The following is a 23,911-nucleotide window of genomic DNA, read 5'->3' on the forward strand; positions in this document are numbered from 1 at the left end:
TCTCTTCACATCATCTTCCCTCTGTGAGTGTCTGTCTCTGTGTCCAAATTTCCTTTTTATTAGGATGTGAGTCATTAGATTAGGGCACACCCTCATGACCTTACCATGATTTGATAAAGCTCAAAGACCCTATGTGCAAAGAAGGTCACATTTACAGGTACTGGGGGTTAGGATTTCAACATGTTTTGGAGGGATGCAATTCAGCCCATTCAACAAGGAGCATTTAAGTAAAACAGAGAAACAAGAACTATGTATTTGTGACATTGTTTATCATCATGTGGACAAAGATTTGATTGTGCCTCTCATACTGTGCAAATGGTAAAAGGGGTCCTGTTCTGAATGGTGCCTGGGAAGGTGAAATATTTCCTAGAGTTATACCTTCTTGGTGATATTCTGTTACCACTGCTGCTCCTGGTTTCTGCTCAATACCATCAACCTATCATAGGGCAGGAGGTGACAGAGGATGAGGAATGGGAAAGGAGTGAGCAAGCCTGGTGTCTGCTGTGGGCAGGCAGAGCTGATGCCTCACTCCGCCTCCCAGGGCAGAGGGCTGAGTGCAAGCCAGTGAAGGTGAGCCAGGTAGGAATTGGGCAGGTGGCTACAGTAGAGAAGCTCCTTTAATTCAAAGAGAGAATCATCTCAAAGGTCAAGAGGAAGTCAGATGATAGAACAATATAAAAAAGGAAGAATGTACAGTGACAGGAGGCAAGAAAGTTGGGGGCTGAAATGGGCACAAGGAGAGGATGAGGTCAGTGTCAGGGACTAGTTGCTTTCATGGGCTGGGGGTAAATTAAGGAAATAGAAATATGGAATAATATTCCTGCATAATTTCCTTTTGTGATCTCTTGTATATATTCAGAATATCATAGTATGTACTTCTCTTTCATTAGAGGGAAAAGTTCCTTATTTTTATTTTCAGGGGTAGGTACAAGGCCTTCTTAGTCAGTATTCACTTCCTGTGCTCAGTCAGAGACTGGTGACCTCTGGGCTGGTATTTTTAATACTCTCCATTTGTATAATGTCAACAAAAGCCTCGGAGTGAGTCTGGCTTTATAATTGTCCTGTGGATGAGAAAACCAAGAGGTTGTCCCTTCTTGGTACCATATTTCGAAGAGCAATAGCCAAGATAGAATGCACTCTGAGGAACCTAGCCACGTGGGCTGCACCAGTCTGGAGACAAGGCAGAAGAATGGGATGTCCAGCCTGGAGAAGAAATGCTTGGGGTGCTTGCAGAACACACAGTGGCTGCAGATTGATAAAACGCTGTCAGGTCGAAGCGGGAAGGATTTGTTCTCTGTTGGTGTATCATAACAGGTCCCAGCAGATGGTAGGTGAATCACAGCTCAGTGCGTGAAAGGCCTGTAATATGGTCTGGGTTAGAGCTGTCCAGCAATAGCATGGGCTCCCTGGGGAAGCAAGGAGTTCCCTGACATGGGAAGAGTCCAGGCAAGATGAGATGGCCATTGGTTGGGGAAGCGTTCCATGCACTGCATGGGTCATTTCCCCTTCTCTACAATAATGCAGGAGCAATAATGTAACCCTTGGAGGTAATTGGAGGTTTTGTAACCAATTACTGGAACATACCTACTGTCTGCACACCAAGACCTCACATTTCTATGCCTTATAAAGACTTGTGTCAGGGCAGCTAGTTAATACACAGACATGGCATGTCAGAGACACACCATGCATACATTTACATCAACTCTGTAGCTTTCGTTTTATGTCCATGTAATTTAATTCTATATGTTTTCACTCCAAATCTGAAAATATAGCAGTGAATATTATTATTTACCTGTAACAAAAGAAATAAGCAAGTTATAATATAAATTATTTATAAATTTTGCTTGAAGAGAAATGGGACTCTTTTCTCAGAAGTTTCTGCCTTTATGGTAATTATTAGGGAAAATGAGTAGTAGGAATGAAGTAAGAGAAAATTATAGACCTTCTTCTCAGTGCTACAGAGAAAAAAAATCTTGTGTGCAGGGAAAATTGCCAACAACTACAGAGACTTATTTGTTACTTTTGGAAAAAGGACACAATTTCAGCAACTTCAAATATAATTTTCTAGGTGTCCTGTGAATGCAATAAGCATTTGGCTGCTTTTTCATTCACATGAACTGCATGCAGCCTGACAGTTCACCACCTTGCTTCCTTCTACCTTCCTGGTTTTAATTTTAAAGCCTACAGATTTCATCCTCTAATGTGTCCTGGAAGATCTAGATCCTGGGCTCCCTATGGACTGCTGTTCTTCTTCTGTGGTTTCATTAGGTTCCAGTTCTGTACACACAGCCCAGACACCTTCAGGCAGGACTTCCCAGTGTCTCTTACCATCGTGTTTCCCTCAGGTGCTCATTCACGGTGTTCCCATTCTCTTCTTAGTTTTGGTTTCATTGCCCAGGGCATTTCATATAGAGAATACTTATTTACCTATGTACTGCTGGACAGTTGCCAATATCTGACTGCGTCTTATATTTCGCACCCATACTTCCCGCTGCAGCTCTTCATTCCCAGTGTTGTCGCACACATAGGCACTTGAGAAGGTGAACTAGTGAAATCTCATTGCCCCCTCCTTCTGCCCCATCCTGGCCGTGAAGAAAATAGCGTAACATGTGGTCTTCTTGCTGGGTTTTCAGTCTCAAAGTTGAGATTAAATACTAGACAATTTGCATGAAATTATATGGATTAAAATTTTGATACTCATAAGGTCTATAATTACATTTTTATTCATTTCTTATATCTTTCCTTTCCTTTATTTATCTATGCCTTTCCTTTCATATATCTGAGTTCCATTCACAAAAACACGAAAAAAGAAAATGTGTCTTATGTAGGTATGTCTAGCAGAGCAATATTTGTATCTTTTTGCCTACTTTGAGAAATGTGTTACAGATGCTCTAGCTTCTTACAATATAATTAAAATCTTGCTACAGAAAACATTACAAGATCAACATGTGTATCAAAATAAGGCCCCAGTCTCAAGAGAGTTGGAACAGTTCCCTTGGTATTGCAGGGACAGGGGGCAGAGGGGATTGTCCCATGCTTACTTTAAATTCTTTATTAGCAGAATGGATGGGACATACAAATACTCTTATTCCTAAAATTTCTCTATGGAAAGTTTGCATTTATGACTTTTCAGAAATAGCAGAAATGCCCTCCCCTATCATCCTGACTCCCATTGATCACTGTGGTTGATGGCTGGTGTTAGGGTATAGTTCCAATGTTTTGGCATACTGCATTTCAAATAAAATTTCCTTAGCTTTTTTAAGGTTTACTAGTATCAGGCTTCATTAACATCAATCCAATAAACTGAGACAGAAAGGAAGACAGATATATTATAATATAACCAATGGGAGGAGCTTCTGTGTTTCTATGAAACCCACCTTAAATAGAAGTGAAAGAGAGAATGATAGAGAAGTTTCTATAAAATGCAGCTCTACCACATTTTATTTCCTCTGACAAATGATCTCTGTGACACACTGAATCATAGTGTATGGGTGTTTTATTCGGTTGGATGGCGAGGGTTTGGGGAGGCAGCACAGCCTTCAATCCCCAGGTGAAGGGGTCCACATGAGAGTCAGTGTGTGGTGGTTCCTGGTTAATCACCATTACATCTGGCTCATCTGTGACTCTGCAATTCTAACTGAATGCTGGGTCTCCAGTGGCCTACCAGACCCCTCCTCCTACCTGCACATCTCCCAAGTCCAGGACTGCTCTTGGAAACAAGACCACTTGCTTGCACTTCCTGTCCTGGGGTATCTGGTCAGCCCTGTACCTCTCCCCAAGGGAGAGCTCCTTCCACAGGCCTATTTCCCACCAAACTTGACTTTTATCCCTCCAGATTTGCTACCCGGACCTGGGTGGGGTGGGTCTGGGGAGCTGGGAGGGGAGGGAGCAAGACTGCAGCAGGAATCTTGGCCACTGTTACCCTGCATTTACATTAATTACGCCTGTTCTCTTTCAGTGTTTTTATATTGCTTTCCTGCAATATCCCTCCTTGGGCTCTTCCCACAGATTAACACTTTCTGCATTTATCTTTTGGAACAAATTGACATGTTGTTTTTTGGAGGTTCTGGTAAGTCACTGACATTCCATTCTTCCTGTAAAAGAGTCTAAAGTTTTGATAAGGGCTAACTAGCCTTGGGCATGGAATGCCAGCCTGCACAGTTAGGCTTTCTTTATCCAGAGAGGTAAACTGCTTCAGTTTGGGTCAGTCAGGTTAATGGTGGGCCCATCTAGATTCATTCAGCCAAACTGAAAGCAGTACACCATGTTGTTAAAGACACAAGCAAAGAAACAGGGAGGAGCAGTCTCTGAGCCTGAGAATCAGTTTGGGGCCCTCCTAACTATTCTTTGGAAAAGCTGTGTGAATGTGTGTGAGTGGATATAAGTGTGTACAAGTGTCCTAGAGCATGTCATGTATGAGTCAGTCTGGGAGTGTGTGAATGCTAGCTTTGAGTGTCATCCTGTGTCTGAAGCATCGCTATGGCTGTCCTGCGGCTGGCAGTTTTGGCTCAGACCAGAGTGGGCAAGACCTGACCTAATGCTTACCTGGAGGCTATTCAGATTGCTTAACTTTAAAGCTTACTCTTTTCTAAATGGAAATAAATGGGCTGATATCATAGGGTTGCTGTAAGGATTGAATTAAATCATGTACATAAAGAACTAGAGCATAGTGGGTGATCGGTTACTGTTAACATATTACACACACACACACACACACACACATACACACACACACACACACAGTTCTACCTTTCTCCTTCTCACTCCTTCCCTCTCTGTCTTCCTCTTTTCCTCTCTATATCTCTGTCCATCTCCATCTCTGACTTGGTTTCCATCTCTGTCTGTCTCCGTATCCGCCTTTCTCCCCTTTGTTCTGTTGAAGTTGCTGTCCGTGATCTTCCTCTTGGCCAGCATCTTTCATCTGTAAGCAAGGTCTCCCTACCTCCACACTGACCTGTTCACGCAGTCTCTTATCTAACACTGGCATCAAAGGTCCTTTCTAAATGCTTTCCACCTGAATTTTTGGTTAAATGGTCAGCCTCTGTCTTACACTAAGTCATCCAGAGCTTTTTGACTGATCCTGTAGATTATTTGTTGCCCCTTTGGTGGTCATTTTGTCTCTGAAAGTGACCACCTTCTCTTTGTTACAACATGTATTGACTGTGAGACTTGCTCACCCAGAAATGAACTGTTGATGTTTTTATTTCCAGCCGTTTCTGGGATGACATCAGCTGTTTACTGCGTGGCCCGGAGTGCCACAGCTGCAGCCGTGCTCCACATGTTCTGCTTCATCGCAGTGAAGGTAGGTGTGAGCACAGAGTCTTCCCCCTTCTCGCATTCATTAAATCAACTGATGGTTTAAGTAAAAAGATATTTTCTTCCAGTTACAAAAGAAATGGTATCTGAGCATATCAGGAGTAGCAGGGCCTGGCAGGTGAGGCCTCAGCAGTGTTAGAAGGCACAGTAAGATGCCTGATTTTCCATGGAACCCAAAGCCTTCCTGGCCTGACCTCCTCTACAGGTGTCACTCTGGCATGGTTAATGACTCTTGAGGGGCCTCTCTGTAACATGGTGGGAAATAGGACCTGTATGTTTGCCTTCACTTTTTTTTCTGAAATACCACTCAAAAGAAAGTAAAAGGATAAAATTACATTAAATTATATGGGCAGAGGCTATGACAGCAACAAAATTTTAAAATCTAGAAAACATATGGACTATAGACATTTCCAGATGGAGAAAATTGAAAGTTAGACTGGCAGCAAGAGAAGCATGAAATGATTAAAAAAGAAGATAAGCATTAGCTTTAGAAAAACAAAAAGTACATAAAAAATATAACTATTATACATGCATGGCTCAGCTGTGAATAGTATTTTATATTTATGATGATCTGAATAATAGTTGCATCTATATGGGAAGAATGGGGAAGGTGGAGTGTGTGTGTGGGGTGTTTGTGGGAGATGAACATTAGGGTGGTCTGAACCCTGTTTCCCATATTAGAAAGTCAGCAAATAATCTCTAAAATTTGAAAAAATCAAGAAATAACAAAATGACCATGTTATTTGGAAATATGGATAAAAATATGTAGATAAATAAGTAAAAAGGAATAGCTGAAGAAGTGAATTTATATCCCCCAAATCCAAGCTTTTAAAAAATGTATGAAAAATAAATATCTAAACTAATGCTGGAATACAACAGAGCAATATACAAAGTCTGCAAGTAAAGGCTTGTAACACCAAAATTTTGGGGACAGCCATCTTACTAAAAGGCAGTAGAAAGAGTCCTCTCAGAAGTGTAAGGACTTAGAGAATATATATATAATTAGTGTTTCCAGTGTTCTTTTGAAATACACCTGTTAATTCTGTCACAGTGCCCCAAGAATTTCATTCAAGAAAAGCACTTGGATTTAGGTATTTTCTGAGTCCTGCACTTCTGAGGACCTCATTCTACTGCCTTTTGGTAACACAGCTGCCCCCAAAATTTTTGGTTCACAAGCCTTTACTTGCAGGAACCTCTGTAGCTGTTTTGTTCCAGTGTTTTCATATAAATGGAATTATGCAATATGTTGCTTTTAGACTTTGACTTCTTTCACTTAGTATAATGATTTGAGATCCCACCATGTTGTTGCATGTATCAGTAATTTGTTTCTTCTTATTGTTGGGTAGTATCTTTGTGGTTATTCCAGTTCTTAAAAATTTGAATAAAACATCTGTAAGCATTTGTGTTACAGATAGTAGTGTAAATATATGTTTTATTTATCTTGAGTAGGTGTGTTTATATACATATAAAGTGAATGACAATGATATTAGAAATGTTTTGTCATTATAAAGTTCTTGCACTACTCAAGAAGTGGTATAGTGTCACTTTGAAAGTGGATTTGAATTGTAATTATATATTGTAAACTCTAAAGCAACCACTAAAAACGTTTAAAAAAAAGAAGTATAACTGATATTTTGATATGTCCAGAAAGGAGAGCAAATGATCATATAAAGTCAATTAAAACCATAAAGGCAAAAAAAGAGTGGAAGCCAAAAATAGGAACAAAGAACAAGGGCAATGAATAAAAAAACAGTAACATGTGGCAGATATTAATCCAACTATGCCAATAGCCACTGTACCCATCAATGGGCTAATACAGTTGAGCCATGAATGCCACAATGGATGGGAGGGGCAAACCCACACAGTTGAAAATCTGTATATAACTTTTGACTCCTCTAAAACTTAACAACAAATTGCCTACTTTTGACTGGAAGCCTTAAATATAAACAGTCAATTAACACAGATTTTGTATGTTATATGTATTATATACTATATTCTTAAAATAAAGCTAGAGAAAATAAACTTTTTTCAAATTATCACAAACCTCAAAAAATTTTTCAGTATATTTATTGAAAAAATCCATGTATAAGTTGACCTGCACAGTTCAAACCTGTGTTGTTCAAGGGCCAACTGTTCACAAATTGAAATACCGAAATTGTTGGAGAGGATCAAAGAACAAGACCTAGGTATATGTTGTTTACAAGAGACCCACTTTAAATATGTTTAAATAAAAAGCAAATAACATGGTGGAGCCAAGATGGCAGCATGAGTAGAGCAGTGGAAATCTCCTCCCAAAACCATATATATTTTTGAAAGTACAACAAATACAACTCTTCCTAAAAGACCAGAAGACACAGGACAACAGCCAGACTACATCCACACCTGCGAGAACCCAGCGCCATGCGAAGGGGGTAAGATACAAGCCGTGGCCTGGAGGGACCCGAGTGCCCCTCACCCCAGCTCCCGGTGGGAGGAGAGGAGTCGGAGCGGGGAGGGAGAGGGAGCCCAGGACTGCTAAACACCCAGCCCCAGCCATCCAGACCAGAGCACAGACACAGAGTGCGGGTGTGGGGTGCTGGAAACTAGGGAAGCAGGACAGTAAGACCTGTGAGCGGGTCCCCACAGCCGGCGCCCCAGGGACAAAGAAAAGTGAGTGCTTTTTGAAAGTCTTAAAGGGACAGTGACCCCACAGCTGGACAGAAGCGACCCGGGACACTTAGCCCAGCAGCTGGGAATCCCGGAGAACTATGGGCGCCCTGACTCCCTGGGCAGCAGTGCAGCTTGGAGGCCCCTCACGGAGATAAACAACCTCCCAGCCATTTCCCCTGTGATGCGGCTCCGCCATATTGGAGCAGCAGCCTGAGGCCAGACACGCCCACAGTAACCACAGAGCTTAACTCCATGCAGCCGGACAAGAATCAGAAGCCCCATCTACGTGCAGCTGCCCAGCACAAGCCGCTAGAGGTCGCTGTTATCCCAAGAGAGGGAGGCCACAAACCAGCAAGAAGGGACGTTCTCCCAGCTGTCACACGTGCCAGCTCTGCAAACTATTTCTATCACCATGAAAAGGCAGAAGACTTTGATACAAACCAAAATCACAGAGTCACCCCCTGAGAAAGAGATAGACCTAACCAGTCTTCCTGAAAAAGAATTCAAAGTAAAGTCATAACCATGCTGATGGAGCTGCAGAGAAATATACAAGAGATACAGGATGACGTCCGGAGGGAGATTACGGAAGTGAAACAATCTCTGGAAGGATTTATAAGCAGAAAGGATGAGATGCAAGAGGCCATTGGTGGAATGGAAAGTAGAGAACAGGAACACATAGAAGATAACACACAGAGAGATAAAAGGATCTCCAGGAATGAAACAATATTAAGAGAACGGTGTGACCAATCCAAAAGGAACAATATCTGCATTATAGGGGTGCCAGAAGAAGAAGAGAGAGAAAAAGGGATAGAAAGTGTCTTTGAAGAAATAATTGCTGAAAACTTCCCCAAACTGGGAGAGGAAATAATCGAACAGACCATGGAAGTACACTGAACTCCCAACAGAAGGGACCCACGGAGGACAACAACAAGACATATAATAATTAAAATGGCAAAAATCAAGGACAAGAACAGAATTTTAAAGGCAACTAGAGAGAGGAAAAAGGTAATCTACAAAGGAAAACCCATCAGGCTATCATCAAACTTCTCAACAGAAACATTACAGGCCAGAAGAGAATGGCATGATACATTTAATGCAATGAAACAGAAGGGCCTTGAACCAAGGATAATGTATCCAGCACGATTATCATTTAAATATGAAGGAGGGATTAAACAATTCCCAGACAAGCAAAAGTTGAGGGAATTTGCCTCCCACAAACCACCTCTACAGGGTATCTTAGAGGGACTGCTCTAGATGTGGGCACTCCTAAGACTAAACAGATGTCACCAGAGAAAATTAAATCACAGCAAAGAAAGCAGACCAACCAAATACTAACTAAAGGCAAAAAATAAAATCAACTACCCACAAAAGAAGTTAAAGGAAACACAAAAGAGCACAGAATAAAACAATCAACATATAAAGAATGGAGGAGGAGGAAAAAGAAGGGAGAGAAATAAAGAATCACCAGACAGTGTTTATAACAGCTCAATAAGTGAGTTAAGTTAGAGAGTAAGATACTAAAGAAGCTAACCTTGAACCTTTGGTAACCATGAAACTAAAGCTGCAATGGCAATAAGTACATATATTCCAATAGTCACCCTAAATGTAAATGGACTGAATGAACCATTCAAAAGACACAGAGTAACAGAATGGATAAAAAAGCAAGATCTATCTCTATGCTGCTTACAAGAGACTCAAACCCAAAGACGTGCACACAACAAAAGTCAGAGGATGGAAAAAGATATTTCCTGTAAACAACAGGGAGAAAACAAGCAGGTGTTGCAGTACTAGTATCGGACAAAATAGACTTCAAAACAAAGAAAGTGACAAGAGATAAAGAAGGACATTACATAATGATAAAGGGCTCAGTCCAACAAGAAGATATAACCATTATAAATATACATGCACCCAACACAGGAGCACCACCATATGTGAAACTAATACTAACAAAACTAAAGGAGGAAATAGAATGCAATGCATTCATTTTAGGAGACTTCAAAACACCACTCACCCCATAGGATAGATCCACCGGACAGAAAGTAAGTAAGGACATGGAGGCACTGAACAACACACTAGAACAGATGGACCTAATAGACATCTGTAGAACTCTACATCCAAATGCAACAGGATACACATTCTTCTCAAGTGGACATGAGACATTTTCCAGAATAGACCACATACTAGGCCACAAAAAGAGCCTCAGTAAATTAAAAAAGATTGAAATTCTACCAACCAACTTTTCAGACCACAAAGTTATAAAACTAGAAATAAATTGTACAAAGAAAACAAAAAGGCTCACAAACACATGGAGGCTTAACAACATGCTCCTAAATAACCAATGAATCAACGAACAAATCAAAATAGAGATCAAGGAATATTTGGAAACAAGTGACAACAACAGCACAAAGCCCCAACTTCTGTGGGACACAGGAAAAGCAGTCTTAAGAGGAAAGTATATAGCGATCCAGGCACACTTGAAGAAGGAAGAACAATCCCAAATGAATACTCTAACATCACAATTATTGAAACTGGAAAAAGAAGAACAAATGAGGCCTAAAGTCAGCAGAAGGAGGGACATAATAAAAATCAGAGAAGAAATAAAATTGAGAAGAATAAAACAACAGAAAAAATCAATGAAACCAAGAGCTGGTTCTTTGAGAAAATAAACAAAATACATAAGACACTAGCCAAACTTATTAAGAGAAAAAGAGAATCAACACACATCAACAGAATCAGAAACAAAAATGGAAAAATCACTATGGACTCCATAGAAATACAAAGAATTATTAAAGACTACTATGAAAACTTTTATGCTAACAAGCTGGAAAACCTAGAAGAAATGGACAACTTCCTAGAAAAATACAACCTCCCAAGACTGACCAAGGAAGAAACACAAAAGTTAATTAAACCCATTACCAGCAAAGAAATTGAAGCAGTAATAAAAAAACTACCCAGGAACAAAACCCCTGGGCCAGATAGATTTACCTCAGAATATTATCAGACATACAGAGAAGACATAATACCCATTCTCCTTAAAGTTTTCCAAGAAATAAAAGAGGAGGGAATACTCCTAAACTCATTCTATGAAGCCAACATCACCCTAATACCAAAACCTGTCAAAGACACCACAAAAAAATGAAATTACAGACCAATATCCCTGATGAACATAATTTCAAAAATACTCAATAAAATATTAGCAAACCAAATTCAAAAATATATCAAAAGGATAATACACCATGACCAAGTGGGATTCATCCCAGGGATGCAAGGATGGTACAACATTCGAAAATCCATCAACATCATCCACCACATCAACAAAAAGAAGGACAAAAACCACATTATCATCTCCATAGATGCTGAAAAAGCATTTGACAAAATTCAACATCCATTCATGATAAAAACTCTCAGCAAAATGGGTATAGATGGCAAGTAACTCAGCATAATAAAGGCCATATATGATAAACTCACAGCTAACATCATACTGAACAGCGAGAAGATGAAAGCTTTTCCTCTGAGATCGGGAACAAGACAGGGATGCCCACTCTCCCCACTGTTATTCAACGTAGTACTGAAGATCCTAGCCATTGAAATTAGACAAAACAAAGAAATACAAGGAATCCGGATTGGTAAAGCAGAAGTTAAACTGTCACTATTTGCAGATGATATGATATTGTACATAAAAAACCCTAAAGATTTCACTCCAAAACTACTAGAACTGATACCGGAATTCAGCAAAGTTGCAGGATACAAAATTAACACACAGAAATCAGTGGCTTTCCTATACACTAACAATGAACCAATAGAAAGAGAAATCAGGAAAACTATTCCATTCACAATTGCATCAAAAAGAATAAAATACCTAGGAATAAACCTAACCAAAGAAGTGAAAGACCTATACCCTGAAAACTATAAGACACTCTTAAGAGAAATTAAAGAGGACACTAACAAATGGAAACTCATCCCGTGCTCTTGACCGGGAAGAATTAATATTGTCAAAATGGCCATCCTGCCCAAAGCAATATACAGATTTGATGCAATCCCTATCAAATTACCAACAGCATTCTTCAATGAGCTGGAACAAATAGTTCAAAAATTCATATGGAAACACCAAAGACCCCGAAAAGCCAAAGCAATCCTGAGAAGGAAGAATAAAGTGGGGGGGATTCACTCCCCAACCTGAAGCTCTACAACAAAGCCACAGTTATCAGGACAATTTGGTACTGGCACAAGAACAGAGCCACAGACCAGTGGAATAGATTAGAGACTCCAGACATTAACCCAAACATATTTGGCCAATTAGTATATGATAAAGGAGCCATGGACATACATGGGGAAGTGACAGTCTCTTCAACAGATGGTGCTGGCAAAACTGGACAGCTATATGTAAGAGAATGAAACTGGATCACTGCCTAACCCCATACACAGAAGTTAATTCGAAATGGATCAAAGACCTGAATGTAAGTCATGAAACCATAAAACTCTTAGAAAAAAACATAGGCAAAACTCTCTCGGACATAAACATTAGTGACTTCTTCATAAACATAACTCCCCGGGCAAGGAAATCAAAAGCAAAAATGAACTAGTGGGACTACATCAAGCTGAAAAGCTTCAGTACAGCAAAGGACACCATCATTAGAACAAAAGGTACCCTACAGTATGGGAGAATATAATCGTAAATGACAGATTCGATAAAGGCTTGACATCCAAAATATATAAAGAGCTCATGCAGCTCAACGAACAGAAAGCAAACAATTCAATTAAAAAGTAGGCACAGGAGCTGAACAGACAGTTCACAAAAGAAGAATTTCACATGGCCAACAGACACATGAAAAGATGCTCCACATCACTGGTTATCAGAGAAATGCAAATTAAAACCACAATGAGATATCATCTCACACCAGTAAGGATGGCTACCATCCAAAAGTCAAACAACAACAAATGTTGGTGAGGTTGCGGAGAAAGGGGAACTCTCCTACACTGCTGGTGGGAATGTAAATTAGTTCAACTATTGTGGAAAGTAGTATGGAGGTTCCTCAAAATGCTCAAAATAGACTTACCATTTGATCCAGGAATTCCACTCCTAGGAATTTACACTAAGAATGCAGCAATCAAGTTTGAGAAAGACAGATGCCCCCCTATGTTTATTGCAGTACTATTTATAATAGCCAAGAATTGGAAGCAACCTAAATGTCCATTGGTAGATGAATGGATAAAGAAGATGTGGTACATATACACAGTGGAATACTACTCAGCCATAAGAAGAGGGCAAATCCTACCATTTGCAGCAACATGGATGGACCTGGAGGGTATTATGCTCAGTGAAATAAGCCAAGTGGAGAAAGACAAATACCAATGATTTCACTCATATGTGCAGTATAAGAACAAAGAAAAACTGAAGGAACAAAACAGTAGCAGAATTACAGAACCCAAGAATGGACTAACAGGTACCAAAGGGAAAGGGACTGGGGAGAATGGAGGGTAGCGAGGGATAAGGGCAGGGAAGAAGAAAGACGGTATTATGATTAGCATGTATAATGTAGGGAGTGGGTGAAAGGGGAGGGCTGTGCAATACAGAGAAGACAAGTAGTGATTCTACAACATCTTACTACGCTGATGGACAGTGACTTTAATGGGGTTTGTGGCGGGACTTGGTGAAGGGGAGAGCCTAGTAAACATAATGTTCTTCATGTATTTGTATATTAATGATAACAAAAAAATAAATAAATAAAAATAACACATATGTCTTAAAAGTAGAGGGATGGTGAAAGATATACCATGCTAACATTGATCAAAAGAAAGCAAGAATAGCTATCTTTATTTCAGACAGAGAAAACTTCAGAGCAAGGGAAATTATGAGGGATAAAGAGGAGCATTACATAGTATTAAAAGGATCAGTTCTTTAAGAAAACATAACAGTCCTGAGTGTATATTATGTCGCAATAGAGCATCAAAATATGTGATGGGGAAGCTGAAAAGAGAAAAAGGTGAACCCCAATATCACCATTAGAGACTTCAACACCTCTCTATCAGACATGGACAGATCCAGCAAGCAGAAAATCAATAAGGGCATAGCTGAACTCAGTAGCACCATTAATCAACTGGATACATTGACATATGTGGACTACTTCATCAATAATAAGAGAATACACATTCTTCTTTTGACGAAACTCACATGAACATTCAACATGATGGACCACATTCTGGGTGGCCATAAAGCACATCTTAACTAATTTAACAGAATAAAAAGCATGCGCTATGTGCTCTTAGATAATTCCACAATGGAATTAAACTAGAAATCAGTAACAGAAAGATAACTGGAAAATCCCAAAATATATGGAGATGAAACAACACACTTCTAAATAGCACATGGTCAAAAAAGAAATCTCAAGAGGAATTTTAAAAATATTTTGAACTAAATGAGCATAAAAATAAAATTAATCAAATGAGTAGAATTCAGCAAAATAGTGCTTAGAGGGAAAATACTGCATGGACTGTAGATATTACAAAGGAAGAAAGATCTAAGATCAGTAATGTAAGCTTCCACCTCAGGAGACTAGAAAAAGAAGGGCAAGTCATTTCCAAAGTAAACAGAAGGAAATAAATAATGAAAATTACAGCAATAGTCAGTGACATTGAAAATGGGAAGTCTGTGAAGAAAATCAACAATATAGAGCTGCTTCTCTGAAAAAGATCAATAAAATGAATAAGTCTCTAAGAAAAAGAAAAAGAAACAAATTACTAATTTTAAAAATAAAACAAGGGATATACTACAGATCCCATAAATGTTAAAAGGATAATACAGAAATATTATTAGTAACTCTATGCCCAGAAATATGATACCCTTGAAGAAATGGAAAAATTACTTGAAAAACATAATCTATCAATAACTCATACAAGAAGAAATAGTCTATATGATTAGTTTTGTATATGCTAAAAAAATTGAAATTGGTAATTAATAACCTCCCAAAACAGAAAGCTCCAGACTCAGGTGCATTCACTGGCAAATTCTACCAAATATTTAGGGAAGAAATTAACACCAATTTTCTACAGTCTCTTTATGAAGGTAGAAGTAGAAGAAATACTTCCTAACTCATTTGACATGGACAGCATTACCCTAAACCTGAAACCAGATAAAGAGACTACAAGGAAAGAAAAAAGACAAATGTCTTTCATGAATAGATGCAAAAGTCCTGAATAAAATGTTGGTTAAATCCAACAATGTATAAAAGAATATACACCATGATCAAGTGGCATTTATCTTGGATATGTAAATCATATTCAGTATTCAAAAATCAATGTAATTCATCAACAAGCTAAAGAAGAAAAGCCATATGATCATACCAACATATTCAGAGAAAGCATTTGAAAAAATGCAACAGCCATTCATAATAAAAACTCTCAGCAAACAAGAACTATAGGAGAACTTCCTCAACTTTATAAAGAACCTCTACAACCTACTGCTAACATCATACTTGACAATGAAAAACTGGAAGCTTTCCCACTCTCAAGTACAAGGAAAGGATGTCCTCTCTGACCACTCCTTTTCAACATTGTACTGGAAATCCAACCTAGTATCATAAGGCAATGAAAAGAAGTAAAGGTATACTGAAGGAAGAAATAAAACGGTTCACAGGTGACATGATTTTCTATGTAGAAAATTCAAAAGCATTGACTAAAAAAAAAAAACTCTTGGAATAAGTGATTTTAGCAACGTTGCAGGATTCAAGGTTAATATACAAAAGCTAATCACCTTTCTATATACTAACAATGAACAAGTGTATTTGAAATTCAAAATACAATGCCATTTTTACTAGCACACCCCAAAATGAAATACTTAGGTATAAATCCAACAAAATATATACAAGATTATATTAGGAAAACTACAAAACTCTGATGAATAAAATCAAAGAACTAAACAAATATATAGTCCATGTTCGTGGATGTGAAGACTCAATATTGTCAAGATGTCAGTTATTCCTGACTTGAGCTGTAGATTCAATGAAATTTCAGTTACAATCCCAGCAATTTATTTTGTGGATATTGACAAATTGATTCTAAAGTTTATATGGAGAAGCCAAAGATCCAGAATAACCAACACAATACTGAAAAACAAAGCTGGGAAATTAACACTTCAAATCTTACTAAAGCTACAATAATTAAGACAGTATGGTATTGGCAAAAGGATAGACAAATCAATGAAACAGTTTGGAGAGCCCAGAAGTAGACCCACATAAATGTAATCAACTTGTCTTTGACAAAGGAGCAAAAAGGCAAATATAATGGTGCAATGGTAGTCCTTTCCACAAATGGTGCTACAATAACTGGACATACACATGCAAAAAGTGAATCTAAATACAGACCTTATACCTTTCACATAAATTACTTCAGATGTGTAATATATTTAAATGTAAAATGCAAAACTGTAAAGATCCTGGAAGATAACATAGGAGAAAATCTTGACAAGCTTGGGTATGGCAGTGACTTTTTAGATACAATACCAACAGTACAATCCATGAAGAAAGAATAAACTGGATTTCATTAAAATTAAAAACTTCTACTCTGTGAAAGGCATTGTCAAAAAACTGAGAAGATACGTCAGATACGAGGGTAGATATTTGCAAATAACATCTGATAAGGTACTATTAATCAAAATGTTCAAAGAACTCTTGAAAATCATAATATGAAAAACAGCTTGACTAAAAAAAAAAGACAAAAATATGAGCAGAAACCTCACCAATGAAGATATACAGCTATTAAATAAGCGTATGAAAATATACTCAACATCATATATCATTAGGAAATTGCAAAGTTAAATGGCAATAAGATGCTACTACACAAGTAGAATCACCAAAATCCAGACTATTGACAACACTAAATGCTGACAAGAAGAACAGGAACTTTCATTCATTGTTGGTGGGACAACAAAATGATACAGACATTTTGGAAAACAGTTTGTCAGTTTCTTTCAAAGTAAATATACTTGCACCACAGTCCAGCAACTGTGCTCCTTGGCTTTTACCTAAAGAGTTGAAAACTTAAGTCCATACAAAAACCTGTGCACAAATATTTATAGAACCTTTATTAATAACTGCCAAAACTTGGGAACAATCATGATGTCTTACAGAAAGTGGACCAATAAATAAACTATGGGATATTCAGACAGCAGAATATTATTCAACCCTCTGCAAAATGAGGTACCAAGCCCTGAAAAGACATGGAGGAATCTTGAATACATATTACTAAGTGAGATAAGCTAACCTGAAAAGGCTGCATATTATAAGATTCCAGCTATATGACAGTCTGGAAAAGGACACACTATGAAGACAGTAAAAGGATCAGTGGTTGCCATCAGTTAGTGGGGAGGAAGGCACAGCACAATAAAAACACCATGTTAGGACAATGAAACTACTCTGTATGATACTATAATAGTGTATACCTGTTACTGGCATTCATCAAAACTCATAAAGTATAACACCAAGAGTGAACCCTCATGTAAACTATAAACTTGGTTATAATGATTTGTAAATGTAGGTTCATCATTTGTAACAAATTATCACACTAGTGCAAGATTTTCATAGTGGGGAAATCTGTATGTGGCTCCTGGGGATATATGGAATCTGTCTCCACTTTATACTCAATTTTGCTGTGAAACTGTAGAAACAAAGTCTATTAAATCAATTATCCAGGTTTGTGTGGGACTATTTCTGGACTATATTTTATTCCATTTTTTCTTTATGTTTATCTTTACAGCAATGCCACATTATTTTGATTACTGTGCCTTGTAGTAAGTCTTGAAATAAAATTGTCTGAGTGTTCCAGTGTTATTCTACCTTTTCAGACATTTTTTGCTATTATGGGTCTTCTTTCTTTCAATATAAGTTTTAGCATTGCTTTGTGTAGATTTGCCTTTACATTTGGTGTCATTCTCTTTCTGTCTGAAGAACTTTCTTTAACAAAGTTTATAGTGCCAGTCTTCTTGTAGTAAATTTTTTCAGCTTTGGTATGAAACAGTCTTCATTTTGCCTTCATTTTTTTAAAGGTATGTTCACTGGTATGGAATTCTGGGTTGATAGCTTCCCTTTTCCCCCTTTCACTACTTTAAATATGTTCTTCCATTTCTTTTTGGAGTGTATAATTTCTGATCAAAATCTGCTGTTATTACAGTATTTGTTCTTCTGTTAATAATGTTTCTTTTACTTTGGCTACCTTCAAGTTTATATCTTTGACTTCGGCTTTCAGCAATTTGACTGTAGTGTGATTATGTGTGTGATGTTTATTTTTGATTTTGCTTTAGGTTCTTTGAGTTGTTTTGATCTGTTCTTTGTGTATGTGTGTGTGTGTGTGTGTGTGTGTGCGTTTTAGTTGATTTTTCCAAATTGTTGACTATTTTCTCTTCAAATACGTCTTCTGCCTGTTCTGTTTATCTTTTCTTCTTTGGCCTCAAATTATACATGTTAGATGATTTAATATTGTTCCACATCTTTTTGATGCTATGTTCTTTTTTTCCACTCTTTTTTTCTCTGGGTTTTCCTTTGAGTAATTTTGATTGACCTATTAGAAGTTCACTAATTCTTTCCTCTGCTGTGTCTACTCTGTTGATAAGATTACCATGACTCCTATATAAAGTTCCACATATATAATTGAAATTACCCATTTGTTTATGAATGTTTATACCAATCTTTATGAATATTGCCTACCAGTTCTTAGATATTTTAACATATCAATCACAATTATTCTGTAGTTGAGATTTTATAAGTTATCTGGCTTTTTCTTTTTGTCAGTGTGTGAGCCATGCTTGTACATTTCTACATCTTAAGTGGAGATGTCATTTGTCAATATTTAGTTTTAAGGAGAACAAGAATGAGACCAACTTGATTTTTTCCTGCATCCTTGATTTTCTAAAGTTCAAAAAAAAAAAGCAATAGACTTGGTTCTCTTTAAATTTTCTGAAACATCATGTCTTACTTTTTATAACAATGACCCTTATAAATAGGGAACATTTCCCCTCTTATTTTTTGATTAAATATGTTATTAATTTTATTTACATGATGTTTTTAATTTTTTCAGATACTTTTTATTTGTCTTTCATGTCTTTCATGGTTTTCCTCTCTTTATATTTTTCCTTTGTATTCTGGTGTAGTTGCCAGAGTTTCTCAAGGCTAAAACAACAACAGTATCACATATTTGTTGTACCAGGTACTGCTGCTAGTTACTTTACATATTTTATACACTCCACACAGCATCCTTATGAAACAAGTACTGTTGTTATCCTGATTTTATAATCACAAGCTTTTTTCTACATTGTTCGATATGTGGTTGGTTGACTGTTAAGTTGAAGTTAGAAACATGGCATTCATACTGTTCCCTCTTCATAATAGGTTGTTTAAATTGTTAATATACTTTTTGTTCTTTTGAATCACATACTTTCTAAAAATGTTCTTATTTCTCTTTGAAGAAAATATATTTTGGAAAGCATCTTTAAGTCATCCCTTTAGAGAAACATCTCATTTTAAATTTGCTTTTTTTATGTGTTCTACTTGCTCTCATCTGCACAGGACTTTCTTAGATAGCCTACTGTGGTCTTTTTCAGTCCACAGACTTTTGTTTTTGGCCTCTATAAAATTAATTTAGAGCCAACATTTAAAATTAGGCCATTTGATATAAAAATTTGATTTTCCCACTTCTCTTAAATTTGAAGCTCTGGCAACACTGGGTGCACATTTTCACTTGGTGATGACCTACTGAAGTTGAATCATGAGTTACAGCTACCTCAAACTCACAGATCTAATCATGCCCTGTCATCTGTTATACCTAACCCATATTTGATATTTACGTCGTATGTATGTTCAGGTGGACATCAGACTTTGTGGCCCCTGTCTTATAGTCAAGTAGGAATTGAGCTGACTTTTGTCAGATTTTAAGGCTCCCTGACCTAATCTTTCCAGAAGTGCCTCAGGTCTAAAATGTAGGAAGGGAAGAAAAGAAAACAAAACATGTTTGAGTAACCTACTAGCAGTTCAGATATAATTTTCCCTTGGCAAAAGATCTTACTGATGGAGTTTTAGGTAGTTATATCAGGAAGCTTCATCACGAGCAGTAGGTATGAATGGAATGCCTGGGACAGCAGTTGTCCATGTTTCATTCTCTTTGCTCCAACATCCCCACCCATGAACTGATCAAATAAAACCTGCTGTCTCCAAGATAGTGGGGATTCAAATGCTTCCCGTACACACATGTGTAAGTCCAAGTGTTGTGCTGTTTGCCAACTCTGTGGCCTGCCTGAACTCCCACTCTCCTGCTGCTTAGATTTAGGTGATGTCTGCAGGGGTTTATCAGAATTTTCCCCTGCTTACTTCCTCAATATACTGCTCTATCAATTGGGGTTGTGCTTCAGACGTTCTTTCAATGTAGTCTCATCTATAAAATTAGATCTGGCATAAATACCTCAGAGACTGTGGCTTATGTATAAGGACTTTGTCTGGTTCCCATGGTGATTTCATATTTTTCCCTTTTTGTATATTTTATTAGATATTTAATGGGAGGGGAAAGCTAGTTTCTTGTGTTCTTAATACCAGTTTGACCAGGACCCTACACTTCTACACCCTTTTTTGCAACCCTGAATAGCAAACTGAATCTGAGGTAAATATTATTTTTTTTGGTTCATGGAAATGGGAACATGTTCATAAGCTCTCTATAACTCATACAGGAGCTAAAAAGTTCATATTTACATTCAAACTAAATAATTTGAAAAGTAATTAAATTAAATTAATGTAAAAATACATTAATTTTTTTAGAAAGGACTTCCAGGTGCTATAGAGCTATGAAAGGAGAAAAAGGTCCTCCTTCTCTGAGGTTTAGTAATTCATCAAAGATGATGATATGCTGTAAATAATCCAAAAAGAGAAAATCAGTCAGGGGAGGTGCTCATTCAGTAAAGCCTTTAAACGTTGTGTCATCGGGCTCAGAACTGTGCCGTAGGTCATGCAACCAAACATGCGGAACATTTTCATCAGAGCTGGGAGTGAATGGCCATGGCCAGGGGAGGAGGTGGTGAGCAAATCAACCTATTAATGTCAGATGAAAGAGAAGACTGGATGTCTGGGCAGGATGCATCCAAGTTACGGAAAATTTTGAATACAGGGCTAAAAATGTATCTTTTTGATTTAGTGGGCATGTTGTGCATCATAAGAATAGTGATTGCATGATGACAACTTATAGAAAAAGGAGTCTTTGCTGTAAGATGTTAGGTGCTGTGTATGAGCTGATGGTGCCAGTGGTGATAGAGACAAAGGCATGAAACAGTTCCAGTGGACTTCCCAAATCACTCCATGGGTGGCCAGACCAAACAGCTCACTTCCTAATTCTCTGCAGCTGAGTTTTCCATGCTTTCTGTTAAATTACATCTGCGTTCTCTAAATCTTTGGCTTATCGCAAACCTTTGTCTCATGCCTCTTGCTTCTGAATAGGTAAGAATCATTTGATTAGTGAAAAATAATACATTGATAATAGAATCATGGTTGAAGCTATAGAAGACAGAATATTCATCCCACTTCAGGATGTTTTCCATATAGAAAAACTCATAGGACTCTGAGTAATTTCTAAAGAAGTTGTATGTTCTGAGAAACCCATTTCATTTGACAGGTACTGAAGGCTCTTTATTACCAGTTCAAATATTATTTGAAGTAAGTACACCTCTGTGTTTGTTAAATGGCTTTTCCTTGCAAAATTCTTGGAGGGTTTTGGAAACATGAAAAATGTGGTATTCAAAAGGACAGAAGTGTTTTTGGGGTTTTTACCTAATTGTGGGACAATTGGCATCATTCCCTCACCTACCCAAGTCTGACTCCCTCCTCATATCAGACTTTACTAATTGCTCCCAGCATTTTTTTCTCACTGAGGCCCAGGGCCACAGGAAGCCTAGACAGTACTACAAGCAGCCATTACCAGCTGATTAAAGCTGGTCCAAGAGAGAAAATATATTTCTATTCTGGATTGAGACTTTTGTGTATATATGTTTTCCTTTCTGTTTGTGGCATGCTATAGGTGTCAGTAACTGTTGGATCAGAGGAAATAAGATTCTGTTTTGTAACACACTTGGTAATTCTGTGATGGGAAAGACTACTTCAAAGGCTCTGGGGTTTATACAGGTTTTGAAACAGGCCTTTTAAAAACCAAGTGGACTGGGGGTACTTTGGAAAGGTTTATTTCATCTCAGAGAGATACTGACTTCCCTTGCTCAGCACAGAACAAGTATCACTTGTCACTGATAGTCTGGTTTGTTGTTATAGCATCGTAAGTGTTCTGTTTTTGATACAACTTTTGATAAAAATAGAGCAATTTGCATTTGTCCCTTCTCCTTTGTAAGTCCTGAGTTTTCTAATGGTCGCAGTTTGACTCTATTTTAAAATGCAGCACCTATTAAATGCCATGAATTGAATGAATGTGGTTAGCAAATCGGCAAGGGGTTCCTTAGGAAAAAAGAAAAGTTCACTCATCTCCAACCTAACATACTTACCCAGAGCTTATTCCCAGAGTTTAATGATGCTTTTGTTTGTACCTTTTGTGCTTACTCTTTGCATTGCTGGAATTGATATTTTTTTTTCCTTTTATCTCTGCTGCACCATGATGGATTGGTGGGTCCTTGTGAACAGTTTAAGCATGTCAGCTGCCTTGCCAGAGATATATTTCTTTCTGTGGGTACTAATATGCATTTATGTCCTTGATTTTTATTATTCTCACTTTATAGAAGCAGACTGAGGGACTGAGTTAATTTTGCTCTCTGGAATATTAATTAGAGGAAAAATCTGATTCCTGTTTCAATTTTATATTCTCTTTGATTCATCCAGGATGGTAAAGCAACTAATATATAAATGAATATTTGACAGTGAGCTATAGAAACAACCAGAATATTTGCTCCCTGAAGAAATGACTCAGTAGTTAATTAGCTGGGTTTTCCCTATGTCTGGATAAACCATGGTTTCTATTTTTTATTATCCCTTACAAAGGGATTCTATTTTATTGATGGCAAGGGGATTCACAGGTTGAGGCACGTTATTATAATTTAATGTTTCGCAAGCATCATTAAAATCCATTTGTGGGAGATGTTTTGCAATATTCTTTTGGGTACTATAGGGTTGCAGCTAACACAATGGCATATCCCTTGCATTCAGGATTTAAAATCTAACCATAGAACAAACTCACAGTTCTAGAATAGTTTTAGTTCTGAAATGTACGTTAGATATCCCCTCATCCAACCCCTTCATTTCATTATTTCGAATGAGTAATAGGGGGTCCAGAGAGAGATTAAGTGACTTACATAACATCACACATTCCAGATCCCAAATATTGTCTTTTGAGTTTTACCTCTCTGTCATCCTCACTAGCATATTTAAAGGGTAAATACATTTTTTCTAGTCCAAAGAACAATTCACAGGCATATAAAATACCTTGCACACCTACAGTACTTTAATTTTCAAAATAATTTCCCAAGTGTTTTCTTATTTGCTCTTTACTACAGTTCCATGTAACACATGAGGAAGATAATAGCATTTCTGTGTTCCATTGGTGACTGTGAAGCACAAAGTGCTTAAGTTATTTGCCTAAGGGCTTATGGCTAATTCACGTTGTTTTTTCAATTGTAAAATGGATTAGTAATACCTACCATATATGAATGTTGTCAAAACTAAATGGAATTAGATAACACATATAAAGTGCATAGCTCAAGGGTTCTCATTAAAAGGCATGGTGGGCAGAATTCTAAAATTGTCCTAAGACTCCTGCCCCCTGGTGTGTCCCTTCATCAGTGGTTTCCACCACTTGAGTGTGGGCGGGACCTGAGTATGATGGGCTGTCACTCCTGTGATTAGGTTACATTGTCTACAAAGTGGAAGGGATTTTGTAGAAAAAATGAAGGCCTCTAATCAGTTGCCTAAGTTAATAAAAAGCA

General features: G+C 37.7%; 1 protein-coding gene across 5 annotated transcripts in view; it reads left to right on the forward strand.

Annotated features, from left to right (window-relative positions):
• Positions 1 to 23,911, forward strand: part of PCNX2 (pecanex 2) — a 402,596-nt gene that overhangs the window by 150,842 nt on the left and 227,843 nt on the right. For all 5 annotated transcript variants that reach the window (XM_037017074.2, XM_037017075.2, XM_037017071.2 and 2 more), the window contains 2 exons: positions 3,959 to 4,069; positions 5,211 to 5,302. In XM_037017074.2, the coding sequence (XP_036872969.1) occupies positions 3,959 to 4,069; positions 5,211 to 5,302 (203 nt within the window). The remainder of the gene's footprint in view (positions 1 to 3,958; positions 4,070 to 5,210; positions 5,303 to 23,911) is intronic.

This window comes from Manis javanica, chromosome 7 (genome assembly GCF_040802235.1).
Source record: "Manis javanica isolate MJ-LG chromosome 7, MJ_LKY, whole genome shotgun sequence".
Lineage (NCBI taxonomy): Eukaryota > Metazoa > Chordata > Mammalia > Pholidota > Manidae > Manis > Manis javanica.